The 17,744-nt window shown below is 35.8% G+C and overlaps 1 protein-coding gene across 1 annotated transcript in view; it reads left to right on the forward strand.

Annotated features, from left to right (window-relative positions):
* The window catches only part of NPAS3 (neuronal PAS domain protein 3), a 488,908-nt gene that overhangs the window by 419,362 nt on the left and 51,802 nt on the right, over positions 1-17,744 (forward strand). Inside the window, 1 exon segment of the mRNA XM_032213697.1 lies at positions 11,996-12,114. Within this exon segment, the coding sequence (XP_032069588.1) occupies positions 11,996-12,114 (119 nt within the window).

The following is a 17,744-nucleotide window of genomic DNA, read 5'->3' on the forward strand; positions in this document are numbered from 1 at the left end:
CTGGGGTGAACAGGACTGAAATAAGAGGTAGGCAAGGCTACTTTGGAAGAACAAGTGGGTATTTCCTTCCTTCCTTCCTTCCTTCATTTCTTTTTCCCGTCCCCTTCCCCTTTTTCTTTCTTTTTCACTTTCTCTTATCCTTTATATACAAAAGGCTACTTGGAGGATCATTTTTCCCCTAGACTTTTGATATACTAGCTTGCAGAAGGCTTTTGAAATTAGGCTGGATGATTGCATGGCTTTTGTAAGCTAAAGCAGTTTCAATATGTGAAAGTACTGCTTAGGAAAAAAAGGTTCATAGAAGAATATTAAATTATGCATGGCAGGAAAAATAAATAGAGGAAAGCATTTTCCTTCTGTTATAGTATTAGAAATTAGATCATCTATTCACGCTAAATGTGCAAAGAAACAAAATGGAAGTAGACCCATTTTCAGATTGGAAGCTTCCCAAATGGGTTAGACAATGTGTGATGCAAAATGCTGGACTCTTGGAGGCTGTTATCTGACAGGTTTCCCTGCATTATTTGAAAGCTTCAGCTTGCCCATTTCTTGTATTACTGTACTATTTTTAATTGGATGTGTATAGTTTTAATGTACATCCTCTTTTGTTCTAAGATTCATTGAATGCAGAGTTGAAGGCAAGTTAATATACATTTTATTTCTCTTAAAACAACATAGACCTGGGACAAAAATATCCTTTTGCTGCAAGTGTTTAAATTTTTAGGTAGTTTTTCACCTAAAAGTTACAAAATTATATTGATAAATGCATAAAAATGAATGAAATATATAGTTTACAAAAAAAATGTATATAAAGATGTTTACAATAAAATATGTACCGGAATGTGTGGTAATAATTCAGAAAGATTAGTGCAGAAAATGGACAGAGCAAACCTGTGAAAAGCATGAAAAATAGAATATCCAAACATATTTTCCAACTTTAACAAGTTTGCTGGTATTTACAGACAACAGTTTATCAGATTTTTTTTCAGAGTGAAAATCAAACATCCCCCTTCCAGTTTAAATATTACATAAATATTTTAGCAGTGTAATTTCAGCAATTTCCCTTCTGTAGTATCACATCCTATTCCTAATGCCATTAACATTTTCCCAGTGTATGTGTGTAATATATAAGTATATACACATACACACACATATGATACTGCCTTATAATGAATTCATCAGTTGTTCCAACTCACTCAAAACCAATCATAAATACTGAGTCACCATGTACAGTAGATACCGTGGAAATATAACCCCCAATTTTCATATTGGTTATAGTTGTTGGGAATTATAATTTAACCACATTCTTGTGTACCTGAAAATAATGGCAATTGAATATGGTGCTCTCTGTGTACTCTCTTTATATACACAGCTTCCACTTCTGAGCTGCTACACTGATCTTTCATTCCCCCTACATGGAAATCTGTGATAATAGAATCTAGGAAAAAATTCTACACCTAATCACACCATAGTCTGGAGATAAATTCTCAGCAAGAAGCCGAATATTTCAATTACGGAAAATTTCTCACAGGCATATACAATCTCACATTTAGAATACTCAAAGATGAATTATGCTGATGAAAACAATGGAAAAAATTGCTTTGCACAATGTGCATTTTCCATGTTTGTCTTCCTTATTCATTTTTGGTTCCAACTCATTTCATAATGTAGCATTGTTCATCTCATTAAATGCTTATTTATTTATTAGATTTTTGTCCCATCTTTATTACTTTATAAGTAACTCAAGGCAGTGAATATATATAATACCTCCTTCCTATTTTCCCCACAACATATATATTTCCTTCTAAATATATATAATTCATTTGCTGGAATTAAGATCTCTTACACATGGAACAAAACAGGGCAGGGTCATTAATACAGCAAATACATACATGCATACATTTCAGAATCATAAACAGTGAATATTCTAATCCAAACTGACAGATGTGAGAAACTAATGCCTAATATTTTTGTTTCATTTTTAAGCAAGCTTTTATTGAAAAGAAATATATGGGCTTAGTTCAAGCAAAAGAAATAGTACAAAAGATTGTCCCAAAGATGCTTTTTCCCCAAAACACAACTGGACTTTCTTGATACAACCGTGACCTGGATGATTGAGAATCTCCATAGATAGTACAAAAGATTGTACCAATAAAACATGAATATTTACATTATATTAAATCAATTTCCATATGCTATATGGCACTGAAAATTTTAAGGACCAGCAGAAATAGAACTCAGCAGAATGTTGAGATTATAGTCTTTGATAATGAAGCTGAAGTATTTAAATACACATTCACTTGCAATCCTATTGAACTGAATCTACAATAGATATACTTAGGATTGGATCTTAAACACCTAACCAGTCTACCTGTCTGCCTCTCTCTCTCCCCCCTCCCTCCCTCTTTCTCTTTCTCCCTCGCTATTGCTGTGTGTATGTGTGTTCAGTATATTTATTTAGTATTCCTATGTGTATAGATATATCAGTATCAATATAAATTATTTCTTCTGCTTTCTCATCATATTTCAGAATTGCTTAGCTATTTTGGTACCCAGCTGACACTCCAAAAGACTTTTCAAGATTGAAAATTTTAGCTTGAACTGTAATAGTTTGAACCATTTTTCATCCTTGAAAGATGGGAGATGGAGAGATACTTAAACTTACATCTTTAATTGGAATATTCACTATGATAGCATTATTACAATATTCAGAATGGTCTTGTATACTTTTCCGTTCACATATTAGGCATTCCTCTCACAGACATTATATTTTATTAATTTCTGGTAAATGTACATGAGTCAAATGTACATGGCATCTAAACATACGATATAACCTAGGCAACATACATACATATATTTAATCAAGTTATTTGCATCAATTGAATTATATTATAACTCTTTAAAATAATGCATTGTGTTAACACAATTTATGATAAGGTATTTTTAACAACAAACAAATAAAGAATCCAGCTTGCATATGAAATGCCAGCTACTCCCCTTGGTTGGGCTATGCAGACTTCATGTATATAAAATAGTATATTAAAGTAAACTTAACAAAAGCAAAGAGCAATCATCGCAACTGTATTTTTTTCTCTTCTTTGTGATTCTAATTTTAAAAGCATTAAAGAAGACAGCTGCTCGTGCTGTGATATGTGCTAAACAGCCTGAAGGATGGAAAAAAAATATATTTGTAGCTCATAATAACTATTGACCTTTCTGATATACCATGTTCTCTCTGTTAGCTATTCTGTTCTATCAACGGTAAAGATTGAACATGACTTCTTAATAGAAAACATGGGGTTTCAAGCTGCCTTCACAAAGGTGTTTATGTATTGTTATTTTGTTCTGTAGGACAGAGACTAAGTCCTAGTGCCCTTTGTTTGACATCATGTTGTTATAAAAAAAGGATTTTGCTCTTAAGGGCAGAATAAAAGAATTTGGCTCATAATCATTTTATGGTCGAGATAAAAGGGTTGCCATATTTGGTCCAGTATGGGGCAGAAGAGGTGGGATCCAGCATCATCTGAGTAATAGAGCATGCATTTTTCACTAGATGTACATGTATCAAGTGGCTGCATTTAGAATTGCAGGGCAATAAGATTTAACATGTTGCCTTTTTGTTGTTATAGAATTTGTGTTACTTTTTCTTTCTAGAGCCTAGTTTACTGCATAATTTCTTATTTTGGATGTCTTGTACATCCAAAGTGTCCGTTTACGATGCCTCGTATTCTACACTGAGCCCAGTATTGTGGCTGAAATACCGGTTGGTATTGACATTGTGACTTTGACTTTGTGACTTTGACATTGTGAGTATTTCCTTAGAGTGTGTGTGTTTTCCAAATACCAATCTTGCTCTGAAATTAAACAGGGCAAGACCATTTAAAGGTCCTTCATTTTCTCAGGGTAGGACCACACCAAAAAGCAAAGTCCAGCTTGCCATATGAAAGTTGGAAATGGTAACACATTGAATAAATCAAGAGTAGCAACAGAAGGCAACTATGTTAAGGATTTGGTGGTGTATTTGTAGTGGGGCTGGAATGACTTACAATTATCTCCATGGCTTTTCTGTAATTTATAGCAATGCACCTCAACCTCAGCAATTTTAAATTGTGTGAACTCCAACTCCCAGAATTCCCTAGCATGCTGGCTGGGGGATTCAGACAGTTGAAGTCCACACATTTTAAAGTTATAGAGCCTGAGAAACACTGTTTTAGAGCAATGATCCCCAACCTTTCTGGCTTTGTGGACTGGGGTAGAGGGGTAGAGGAAATGATTCAGTGCCAGCAGCACGCCCGTGCACTAGCGTGCATAGCTCCATTTGCATGAGCAGTAGGTAGTCCTGCCTCCAGGTGTAAAACTCGAATTTGTGCTAATGGAGCTTCACATATGCGCACAAGAGTACCTACTGCTTCTGTAAACAGTGCTGTGTGCACACGTGTGCTCACCTAATGCTTGTGCAACTTGGTTCCAAATGGGCTGTGGCCCAATACCGGGCTACAGCCGAGGGGTTGGGGACTTCTGCTTTAGAGTATCAAAAGAATTACATAACCCTGGAAAAAGGCTAACAAATTCTCATAGTGGAAAGGACAGTACTTTGTTTCTTTAGAAGAAAGTATTTTGGCACATTAGCACATTGATACATCTTCAGAATAATGTAGTATAACATGAATCAGTTACAATTTCAATCATGTTCAAGTCCAGGAAAAATATATCATATTTTATATCAAGCATTTATTTAGAACCTAAGCTGGAGATTCCTTCTAGAAGAACTAAATTCACACAAAGCTCAATGTGAATGTTAATGCAGTGAGGTGACAAAATAAGACAAGAAGGTCCAGTCTGCACCCCAATAGATGAATGCAGTCTACAGAGTTTTGAATCTTGCCAAATTGTAATTTTTAGCACGACACAAAAGGAGATTAAATGAGTAATCATATGGACTACATTTCATTCATTGCATTCTAATCATTTTAAAATTAAATTACTTTTGTCCTGGACCTGCTTATTCCTTTTTCCTGCCCCAATCATTTTTGGGAATGTGTCATACCACTTCAACTGCAAAAAATATTGTGCATTATTGTATTAAGGCCATGCTGTTGAGGAAGGAGGAGAACGTAGCTCAGTCTTCCCCAACCAACTTGGCTTTCAGATGTTGAGAATTAAAGCCGACTTCAGGATGCAGGATTGGGAATTTCAAGAGTTTCAGTCACAGCATACCTAGGGCAGTGGTGAGCCCAATATTTTAGCACTGAGAATACAAAACCCAAACTGAGTCATAGAAAGCTCAGTGATAAAAGGGGAATCCAGTGTTAATTTCCTTTCGCCGTGAAATTCATGTTTTATTTCTGCCACAAAGGCATCTATTACAATAAGTCTCAACTGAGCTTCTTATTTTTATTTCTATATATCACGTATTATTTTATTACTGTTTTATTGTTTTTGATGAGTCCTATGTAATAATTGTACTGAAGCTAGGAAAGCCCTTTCAAATTGTGCAAATTATCATCCAATATCCTTGTTAAATATAGATGCAAAAATCTTGACTGCAACTTTAGCACACAGATTGTAGAATATGCTACCATCAATCATACATGCTGCACAATCTGGCTTTATGGAAGGACATCAAGTTTTGGATAATATGATTAGTGGAGATGAGATAATTAGTGAATATTTTAACAAATGAATCTGAGAAACCTGAAGCTACTCTGGTGACATTGTTAGATGTGCAAAAATCTTTCAGTGTGATTATTTGGAACTTTTTATGAAAGAGATGGATTAATTTCCATTTATATTCCTTGGTTTAAAATCTATTATTTTAGTTCCTTTGCTTAAGTTTTCACAAAGGAGATTATTTCCCCTCCAATTAAGATGTATCAAGGAACATATCATGAATTAATTATTTTTATATTTAATTTTATTTTTGGACATTTGGATGGTTGGAGTTGAATACATGGAGGTAATATTTTGGCTGTTGTTAATAATTATCAAAATTCAAATCTGATGAAATATGGTAAATTTTCTGTGTGTATATATTCCATATAAATAATATGTTGTGGTATTTATAACACAGAAGCCATATTATCTCATTTCTCAATTCAGACAGCTACATGTTCATGAGAGTGAGAGGCTCTCTTGCCCATAGTTAGCAATGGGTTCACTTAACGATGGTATTTGCTTAAGAACCACTGCAAAAAAAGGTCACAAAATTGGGTGTGATCACATAGTGACCCACTTTACAACTGCTCTGACTTACAACTCAATTGCAGTTGTTATTCAAAGACAATCTGAATTGGTCTAGCTCAGCGTTTCTCAATGTTAACTTTTAAGAAAAATGGACCCCCAGAATTCTCTATCTGGCTGAGATTGAAAACATTGATGTAGAGGACTATTGATGATAGAAAGTCAGCTTGGAGTTTAGCCTGTTTAGGAATCATATTATACTCCACAAAAGACACACCTGCAGTATGGATGTGCTCCCCCAGTTGTTGGTGAATTAACAAATGATAGATAGCAGCAACAAGCAATTTTCTGCAATTGTATACAGTTTGTCAACCACAAACTGTATAAAACTATATCCTGACAGAACCGATAAGATTTATAAGGTTGCTCCAAAATGAGCAAACTGACTGAACCTGGCAACATTTATCTATGACTTAGGGCTATGCAAAACATTTAGGAAGGATACTTTAGTAACCACATTGGTGAGAGCATGTGAGAGGAGTGTGCAGTGGCCTAGAGGTGGAGCTTTCACCTCACAATCAGGAGGTTGTGAGTTTGAGCCTAGGTAGAGGCAGATACTTCCCTCTCTCTGGGCACACTGAGAATATATCTGAACAAAACTCTGCATTGATGACAGGAAGGGCATCTGGCCATTAAAAAAACCCTTCTAACTCCATTCAGTTGCCCAGACTCCAGCCTGCAAGGGATTATGGGATCGTTAAAAGAAGATTTTTGAGTTAAGAGAGCAAGTGAGAGCAAAATTGGATACATAGGGAATAAGCTTCTCATGTGTTGCCCTTAATGTATGGAATGTATTGAAATCTCTCTGCCTTTAGAAAACAAACATGATCTTGATCTTTCTTCTTAGCCAATTCAGTTTTAATTCATTTTTGTCCAAGTTTGTTGGTTTTTTGTTGTTTTTGTTTTCATTCTTAGCCTTCTTATGTCCTTCTGGTAAGACAGCAGTTGAATAAGCAACATTAATATTAATGTATTCCAATTTACAATGAAAGATGTCCTATCAAGTGTACAAGTCTCCTCCCCATATCTTGCCATAAGTTACAATACACCCACTTAACTCAAAAATAAGTCCCATTAAAATAATTTCTGAATATGAAAACAATATTAATACTTTTTTTTGTATCTTAAGCATGTTATCTGACAAATCCAAATCTCAAAACAGTGTTTTGAGAGTCATATCAGAATGATCGCAGATACTTTCTAATGTACTGATTCTTCACTTCAGTGTTGAAGCTGTGGCATCTGTTTATTTAAAATAAATATTGAGTCCCTTCACAGTTTGTGGTATAACTGTTTCTAAACTGCAGCTTCTAGCTAGTAGGATTATTTCAGAACTACTGTGCTTCTCAGCCTGTATTTATTGTCATGGTTATTGTTATGGAATAGGTATGATTTTCATGGTCTGATTTATGAGATCAGCATTGCTTCTAATGTGTGCAGTAACCTACGAAATGATTTATTTCTGTGATCGGTGGTAAATTCTGAATCCTTCAAAATTCCATGTGCATATACTTCATCCTGACTTTACACAGATTATTAGTCTTAATGGTGAAACATATAATTAATTGTATAAATTGTATAAAATTAGTGCTTAAAATGTCTTCTAGAATAAGTCACTTTTCCTACTTTCCAGCTTTTATGTCTTGACTCTAGCAAATTCAATGGCATTCTCAGAAATCTTGATAACCACTAAAAATTATAAATATTATAAAGTTATAAACAGTTACATGTTATGGTCCTGATGCCTTAAGTAACCTTAAGTAAGTTCTGATATTTACTGTGTGACTCTTATTCGTCCCCTAAGACACCAATGGTCAATTCTCAGTGTAGAAGGAAGAAGAAAATATTTGGCTAATAGTTTCCATTTTGACAAGTTGAAAATATATCGGTGCTATAACCTAGAACATTTTTTTGACAAGCTTATCCTCTTCACACGTGTTGGATGATAATTTATATTATTCATATTCTTAGTGTTGATTGGGAATTCTGAAGGTTGTAACCAATAAGGCTTGAAGGAATCAGACTGGGATGGCACAGAGCAGAGAATTCATAGAGAAAAGCAAACTAGGTTCAAGTTGGGCAATTGAGAGCGTACTTAGTATTTAGTATTTAGTATTTTATTAATATTTATAGGCCGCCCTTTTCCCCGCGGGGACTCAGGGCGGCTTACATAAAATAGGGAGGGGGGTATAAACAATAAACATAAAACAATACATAAGAGTTAAAATAGTACTCAACATTCATTCTTCGTTCGGGTGGGGACAGATTGTGGTTTTATCCCCAGGCCTGACGGGATAGCCAGGTCTTGAGGGCTGTGCGGAAGGTCTGGACGGTGGTGAGGGTACGAATCTCCACGGGGAGATCGTTCCAGAGGGTCGGAGCTGCTACTGAAAAGGCCCTCCTCCGTGTAGTTGCCAGTCGGCACTGACTGGCGGATGGTATTCGGAGGAGGCCCAATCTATGTGATCTTATAGGTCGCAGGGAGGTAATTGGCAGGAGGCGGTCTCTCAAGTACGCAGATCCACTACCATGGAGGGCTTTAAAGGTGGTGAGTAGCACCTTGAAGCGCACCCGGAGATCAACAGGTAGCCAGCGCAGCTCGCGGAGGATAGGTGTTATGTGGGCGAACCGAGGTGCGCCCACAATCACTCGCGCGGCCGCGTTCTGGACTAGCTGAAGTCGCCGGATGCTCTTCAAGGGCAGCCCCATGTAGAGCACATTGCAGTATTTCCAGCCTAGAGGTCACAAGGGCCCGAGTGACTGTTGTGAGAGCCTCCCAGTTCAGGTAGGGTCGCAACTGGCGTACCAGGCGAACCTGGGCAAATGCCCCCCTGGTCACAGCCGTCAGATGGTGGTCGAAAGTCAGCTGTGGATCCAGGAGGACTCTTAGTTACTTAGTTCCCATCATAGACTTCCTTCAGAGATAGGCTATGGACAGTTATATAGTAGAAAGTTTTTGAACTGACACTGGAATCAATTCTTTCTTATTTCTTCCTTATATCTCTTTCTCAAATGTACACAAACATAGACAAACAGACACACAGACACACTTTCTTTCTAGATGAATCTTTTTCCTAGTCAAACTTGCTTTTCAAACCAATATGAGTTTTCAGACTTTAGTTGTTCAAATCTACTTGGAGGTTTAATTTCTGGTTGACTGAAGTGCCATCCTGTTGCAAGCACTTTGCTGTCTTTCTTTCTTTCCTTCCTTCCTTCCTTCCTTCCTTCCTTCCTTCCTTCCTTCCTTCCTTCCTTCCTTCCTTCTCCATGCTTCAAAAGATTTGTCTCATTATTTCTGTGCCACCACCACTACTGGTTCAGCAACCCATCTCTGTTCAGAAACCTCAGAACTATAGAGATACTGTGTATGTCTAAATATAAAATGAACAGTGAAAAAAATAAGTAATTTAAACAGAATAAAGTCCCTAGGGAGTGGGCGGCATACAAATTCCATTAAAGTTTGAAAGTTTGAAGTATTAAAACTATTTCATTTAATCAGAACTTCCACTAATATGCAGCTAACTTCCATTATTATGCAGGTAACGGGGGGGGGGGGCGGATCTGAAGACCTAGTTTGAGTTGTTTTTAAAGGAAAGTGTTTATATGAAACATTTAAACATACTTTACCAACTAAATATATTTAATGCATGGAGCATAATTTGATTAATGGCTGTTGGCCATGAAAAGAGAACTTCACGTTCAGAAGTGCTGTACATCTGAAAACAAGTTGATGTGATTAAAAAAAACAATTAAGGGAATGCTGCTTTGATGCCATGCTTCTGGGAAGTATCTGAGTAAAGAGACCTTTGTTTTTATCAAACAGAAGTCTTCTTATGTTCTTAATTAACACAACTTCCATGTGTTTAGTTCATAATTTTTAACAATACATTGTAACATATTTTGCTCTCTGCTTATGTTAGATTATAATGTGCTGGACTGTAGCTGCCGCATGTGTGAAGCCAATTTTAATATTTATTCACTCAGCAGGAAGAACACATGCTGTGGTTTCTTAATGTACACTTTAACCACTGTACTATTGAGTGCGGTATACTAGCAGTAATAATTCATAGTGAGTCTCTTCATGCCATTACTGCTTAGGATCTTCTTTTGTGTGTGTGGTTTCAGGGTTCTAGTCACCTTGATTATACATTTCCTTACTTTGAAACTTTCATTTTTTAGATGCTGCAAACATGATATTACCAAATGAAACCCAGCATTAAGGCCAAATTTGTGATGTGGTTTCTGATGGCTTTGCGCTTCACTAGGTCTCTGAGGACATCACCAATAAATGTGAAAGAAGCTAACAATAGATTGGCATACTTTTCTATTTCCACTAGAATAGAGGAAGAAATGCACTAAATTAAGTCTAACCTTAAATGTATAATCTGTCCTTGTGAAACAGAAAAAATAGGATACAGCATCTTGGAGCTCTCAGCATCCCTTATGAGGAAAAAAATGGTTCTAAGGGTCTCTGATCTTGTGTTTTAGTAAAATAGAACTGCACGGCTGACTGACAGTTCTGATCTAAAGCATTTACATTTAAGTTTTGATCTCTCTGCTTTTGATTAAAACTAATGAGCTCATTTAATTCAAAATGGGAATCTCTGATAAGAGAAATAAGGTTGATGTGATTGGATTAGAGGGGCAAATTAAACTCTTAGAGCAGAAGTTTGTGCTTATATAGTGTATTAAAAAGCTGTTGGCGTATTATGGCATGTTAGATGATGAGAAAAATTTCATAGTAATTCATATTTAATCAGAAGAAATGAAAGTACTAAATATAACATGGCTCTGCTTTTCCCTCGAGTGATAAAGAGCTGTACATTTAAAATGACATGGAATTCATGCTCTCTTTAAAAAACAGTCTTGAGACACACTGAAGAAAAACAGCATTATTGTCAGTGGGCTAATCACAGCAGAGTAGAAATCCAAAGTAAAATGGCTATAGGAAAGTAAATATATGCAAGTTAATATCAATAGCCTAACCCTTTTCAAATAAAGGGGAAAAACCTTGGTTGATAAAAGCAGTCTTTAAATTTGATGAAAACTCCTTGACTGGTGTCCTTTAAACTGCTTAAACTGAAATGTTTTCTTGCCAATATATTCGTAGAGGTTTGCTTCTCAATTAAATGTCTTGCACAACAAAAGTGTGCTCGCATTTGATAGGAAAATAAAAGCACTCGAGTACGTGACCTTTTTACTCATGTTTAGGTGGACGAATGTTACAATTATCTCTTCCCTACTCTCAGATAAAAGCCAGCTCCAATTTGACGGAAAGAGCAAGGAGAGACGGAAACTTCCAATTGAACCGAGAAAACAACAATTTATTGTTTGAAAATTGGCCGTAATATATGGACTGGTGGTTTTCGTGGGAGCATTAAGGAAGGCCACATTGAATTGACAAAATTTTTGGGATAGTTTCAGAAAAATAAATAGGCTCCTTTCCTAATATCAGCTTGTTTTCTTTCAAGTTTTTTTCTGCTGTAGAATTTTGCTTGCAGTGTTATGAGAAGGCTATGAATTTTCATCCAAAGCAGTTTGGCTTTTTCCCTATTTCAATCATAAGTAGGGTGAAAGAGAGATTATTTATTTGCTTATTGTTAAGTCTACAACTTCTGTACTGCTCAATTTTTAAAAAATATCTTCCATATCTTGCATTTGGTCTTAGGTTACCTCAATGGCTGCACCTATGACATTCAGAAGAGCTCTCTAAAAGTTAAATGATCAATAAATTATTTTGTTATGTCTATTTTAGTGGAAACTACAAGCCCAAGCCTACTTTCAACTGACAACAATCTAGAGCGTTCTTTTTTCATTCGGATGAAATCAACACTGACCAAGCGAGGTGTACACATAAAATCTTCAGGATATAAGGTAAACTTTTGTTTTGTCTTCCTGAATATTGTTAGATGTTCTCCCTCTTTTTAAAAAGATATATGATAAATTGTAGCAGATCCCAGAATCTTCTCTCCAGAGCTTCATAACAGTTGAGCTGGATAGTTTTACAAAGAGAAAGTTAAAGGCCATAGATGATATTTTTGAAGTATATCCATCAGGTATCATAGCAAGGTTAAAAAATCAGCATTCTTTAGTGTCACAGACTATCTGGGGCAGCCCCTAAAAATTCTTCATGTAGAACGAAATAATTGAAAGCCTCATTTAACACAACAGGAGATGCTTCTTAGGAAGCATAAATTCCATGGATTTAATGAGAAGAATGCTGTATTGGGAGTTTACAACTGTTTTTCTATCACTGCCAATGAATTGGGAGAAATGTTTTATATCACAAATTATTATCACTAGAAGAATTTTCATTTTTCTTTATATATAATCCTGAATACTCCTGAATCCTGAACAAGACTGACTTTGAGCTGTTGGCAATTCTGATCAACATTCATTTTTTCAACATTCTTCACAGATGTGATCTCTGGATATAGGTTTTTTTATTTTATTTTTCTTGCTTTAACTTTCTTTGTGATTAATAATCTCAACTTTCACTTTCAGTCCTTCACTTAATTTCCTGTTTGTCCTGCTGTATCCTGCTTCCTCTTGTTTTACAAGAGATAAAGATTTGCCAATGCACTCAGAATATAGCATTTCTGTTTCATGCCACCCCGACCCACATTGTTTGAGTTGAGTGACCTTATAATTCAGTTGAATATGTAGATAAATAAATAAATACTTTTTTCATGCTTTACACAACCACCTATTACTATTTAAGCAATCCATTCTGTTATTGCTATTCTTGTTGTTTTGGTTATGTTGCAGAACACCGACTCTAAAATAACCAGCCTTCTCAAAGTTATTGTATTTAGGAACAATCAGACTTTGAAAATAGTACAACCTGATATGGCTTACTGTTATTCTGGATGCATTTCAGATCAGAGCAAATATAAAACCGAATATCTGTGCCAGGATCTTGAGAATATGAAAATCACAAATTCTTCCTTTGGTTATATAGCTTGTGCTTATTTCTATTAGATTTAAGACAACTTGACTTGATCTTTGATGGAGATGATAGAATAACTCTTCAAAATAAAACATTTCTATTATGCATAATATGTGCAATGGTTTTATAATACTGAGAACAAACTTCCAGGCCGTATTTATAGCTTTTATCAATCCTATGTCAACGCTAAAGGCTACAGAAATATAACTTGTAGAATATACTAACAATATCTTGAAAGCCTACCAGGGCTTTCCTCTGACCTCCCTTATGTGAAACAGGATCAAGATGGGATTATACTCTTTCTCATGCCTATTCCTTTTCCAGTTTAGAGCTGTTGTTTGCTCTTTCTTAATGTCCTTCTTAAATGGCTCTTATATGCTTTGGTCAAGACTATCTTTGCACACCTCTATACATTTGGTGTTGATTCTCTACTGTGGAATAAAGGAAAGGAACTAAGTTGTTACAAAATAAAATATATAAGAAGAATATGCTAATGCAGGGAAACCTAGAAAATGCTGGAAAAATAAGATTTTCCGGTTTTAGAAAAAATTAAGGCAATAATTTTTGTGAAGAAGAAATATCTTAGGAAAATGTTTGTTCTGGAATATCTTTTGGATATAAATGTAAATGATACTTTTGAACATTTTTTAAGAAATTATTTTTTAAAAGATTCAATGCTTTGGCTCTAATGCTGAACTCAGTATGCTTTCATGTGGTGCAAAACATACAATATAATGTCATTTTTTGTAGGCAAATTCTAAGCTTCATAATAAAATATTTAATTGCTCTATACAAATTTAAGATAAGAGAGTTTGTGTCTGGTCACTAATAGCAGGGCGTAGTTTTTTTACATAGGGCCAACCATAGGGAATAGAGAGAAATGACAACACCAAGTTAATATTGGGATAAAAACAGAGATGGGTTTCTCCCAGTTCAGCCTGGATTAGAAGAACTGGTAGTAGAGGCGGCGGGAGGCTATGCCCACCTGCCTGGACGCTTCTGCACATGAGCAGAAGTGTCACATGCACAAGCGCATACATGCACAAAAGCAAACCAGTAGTAAATAAAATGGAAAGCCACCACTGGATAAAAAGTTTGAAAAAGACTTGAATGTTTGAGTGGAATAGTGGTTAATGTCTAGGACTAACGCTCCTTGAGTTTCCAGATGAATAGCAAGAAATAAATCTGATAAATAAGAATAAATGTACGTACACAACTTGAACTATTGTTGACTGTGTAATCAACTCTCAATCCAGAATTTCAGCCGATGCTAAAATCTTTCTATGAAGTGACCAGATAAATTGTTTTACTACTGACTCTTTTGAGTAACATGTACATCTGCTTTTATATTCTCAACATCAACTTACATATAACCTCGGGCATTTTTGAGGGAACGTTCTTAAGAGAGAAATTGGTTACAGTGACGCAGAGATTGTCTGGTGTTCAGATGGGAATAGAAAACGTCTTGCAAAGTTTAGTCGTTATAAAGGCAGCCTATTGGGAAAAACCAAGGAGGCTTTATTCAAAACAATTATCTATAATATAAAAGGTCTCAATATATAGATCTGCACTGAAGTTTTCACAAACTTTAGTGAAGATCTATATATTTAGACCTTATATATTATGGATATGTATTAAAGGGGTTCCTAAGTGAGGTTAGGTTATTATTTATTTATGTTATACTGTATAGAAGTTAACTTTCTCTCAGTCAGAAGGTGAAGAATTCAGTTTGTAAGAACTTCTCATTCCTCATATTTGGACGATCTCAGAAATGTGAATATTTAAGCATCATTTTTATCTTCTTAATAGCCATTTTTATCACAGCATTTAGGCATATTATATTCTTTGGGGAATTTAATTCAATGCAATAAACTGAAATAAAAAATAATATGCAAACATTTAATTACTGCAATGCATCCAAAGTATTTGTAATGAACATTGAAAAATGATGGATATATTTCCTCTAATCAACCTCCTTGCATTAAAATAATCTTGAAATAGGTATAAATTAAAAAATTGAAAAATCTTTATATCTCCAATAATGTTTTCACCAAAAATAAATTTGGTACACACCCAATTTAATGGCTCTATTGCTATTCTGCCAAGACTATCTTACATTATGGACTATAGAATGAGGTAATCACAGTTCTCCTAAAAACTTTAATCAATCAGTCAAATAATCAATCAATTGATAATCCAATCAACCTGCTTAATTAAATCACTCACTTGGTGTTACACTAAGAATATACATGAATTGCATTATTCAATTGGGAAGAAAAATTACAATATCACGGCATTGGAAGTAAGTTATCAATTGATGGCCTATTACAGGTAGTTGTTGGGTTACAACAGCAGTTGGGACCAGAATTTTCCCAATTTTCCCATTTAGCGAATTTTCATCACTAAATAATGTTCTCATAAAGCACAATGTTGTGTGATCACATTGTTTAGCAACAGCAACTCTGGACTACTCAGGTCATAAAGTGGGAAGAGATGGGAGTCCAAGGCAAGGAGTGGGGGTGGGGATGCCACACACAATCACTATAGTGGTCAGAAGGTGTGCAGATGCTGCCAGAGGTTCTATAGCCAGGCTCTAAGGAGTAGAGCATACCAGCAAGGACCATGGGCAAGTTGGCAAGGGCTCGCAAGAGGACTGATAGGGGTTGCAGGTGGGCCAGCAAGAGCCAAGGCCAGGCCCTAGGGAGTGTGTGCAGGCTGGCAGGGAGTGGTGATTTGGTAGGGTGATGCTGTGGACTAGGAGATCTCTGAAATCTCCTACTCTATAGCAGGGGTTACAACCAGTCCACAATTATGATATTACAGCAAGCTGCAGTCACGTGATTGTCATTTACAGTCAGAAGCAAAGTCAGTGGGAAAGCTGCCAGAGAAGGTTGCAAGTTGATCCTATAAGTTTCTCCTGCCATGGTTTTTTTTTTTTTTCCTGAGGAGTCCCTTCATTCAGCGTCATCATAATTATGAACGGTTGCTGAATGAGTAGTGGCCCAGAAGAATTATGATTGGAATCAAGCTTCAGAGTCAAATCATAATTGCTGTTCCCTATATTTAGCACCTTGTTTTTGTTTTGCCACATCCAATTCCTTTTATTCAATAAATAGGTGTCAGGTGTCATACACTTCTACAGAATAACAGAACAACAGAATTGAAAGGGACCTTGGAAATCTTTCAAACAAATGATTGTTGAATCTCTTCTTTAAAATCTCCAGTGTTGGTGCACCCACAACGTCTGGAGGCAGGTTGTTCTGTTGATTCTTTGTTCAACTGTCAGGAAATTTCTACTTAAGATTAGTTCTCTTCTTGATATAAGATAAATATCTTATACATTATCTCAGGACTACCTTGTAAAAGTATGTATGTATGTATGTATGTATGTATGTATGTATGTATGTATCAGTGGTGGGTTTCAAAAGTTTTTAGAACCTCTTCTGTAGGTGTGGCCTTCTTTGTGGGAGTGGCTTGCCAGCCATGTGACCAGGTGGGAGTAGCTTGGCAGTCATGTGACTGGGTGGGTGTGACCAACTTGTAAAATGTGGTGAAACTCACTTAACAAAGCTCTTGCTTAGCAACCAAAATGTTGGCTCAGAAACTCTGGCATTTGAAGCACGCAAGTCTTAAAGCTGTCAAGTTACAAGACCCTTGCACCCCTAACCCTTTAGAAAAAAAACCAAGGATGTTCAAACTTGACAGCTTTAAGACTTTAAGTTTTAGATAGGACTCTTAGAGGTGGGTGGGCGATTGGTGAGCCAACCAATCAGTGAGTGGCAGCGGGGCAAGCGTGGTGCAAACGGGCGTGGTGCAAACTGGAACCGGTTCTAAATGGCACGGTAGATTTGTGGAACTTCTTCTATAGAAGAGGTAAGAACTAGCAGAAACCCACCCCTGGTATGTATGTATATAATCAACTAATATGAAAATTGTGTGTATGTTTAATCTACCTGTTTATAGATTTAAAAGACAGGAAGATCTAGGCAACTTTTACTTGTACTAAAAAAGAGAGCTGATGCACAATAAAATATAGGCATTATAGGATGCCTTCAGTCATTTTATAGTTAAATGCATTCATAAATTTTTGTACAGTTATAAGAAGTTGACTTTGATGGTACAAAACTCACAGGAAAGCTTTAGATCACAGGAGTAGCCAGAGATGAAGTTTATGCTGACAATTTATCACCTCTTGTCTGTCCAGGAAAAACATTTTAGGATCTTCCTATTAGCAATTGTATGCTACTCTGAAATTGTATTTTGAAAAAGTCTGTCGTCTGTCTTTTCTTGAGGATTCTTTCTTTTCTTTTATACTTCAACATGTTAAATTTGCAAAATTGTATTTTTCAAAGCAGAATAAAATATGTGATGTCCATAATACAAACACTTACCAAAAGAAACCCCTACCACCAGGATAAACAGGAATGAACAATAGAACTATTGAAGTGTATATATTATCTGTAAATGTTACTTTTTTCATTTATCATATTATCAATCATAGACATTTTACACACACACATGTATGTATGTATGTATGTATGTATTCCCCCTCAAC

Source organism: Thamnophis elegans, chromosome 1 (genome assembly GCF_009769535.1).
Source record: "Thamnophis elegans isolate rThaEle1 chromosome 1, rThaEle1.pri, whole genome shotgun sequence".
NCBI classification, from domain to species: domain Eukaryota; kingdom Metazoa; phylum Chordata; class Lepidosauria; order Squamata; family Colubridae; genus Thamnophis; species Thamnophis elegans.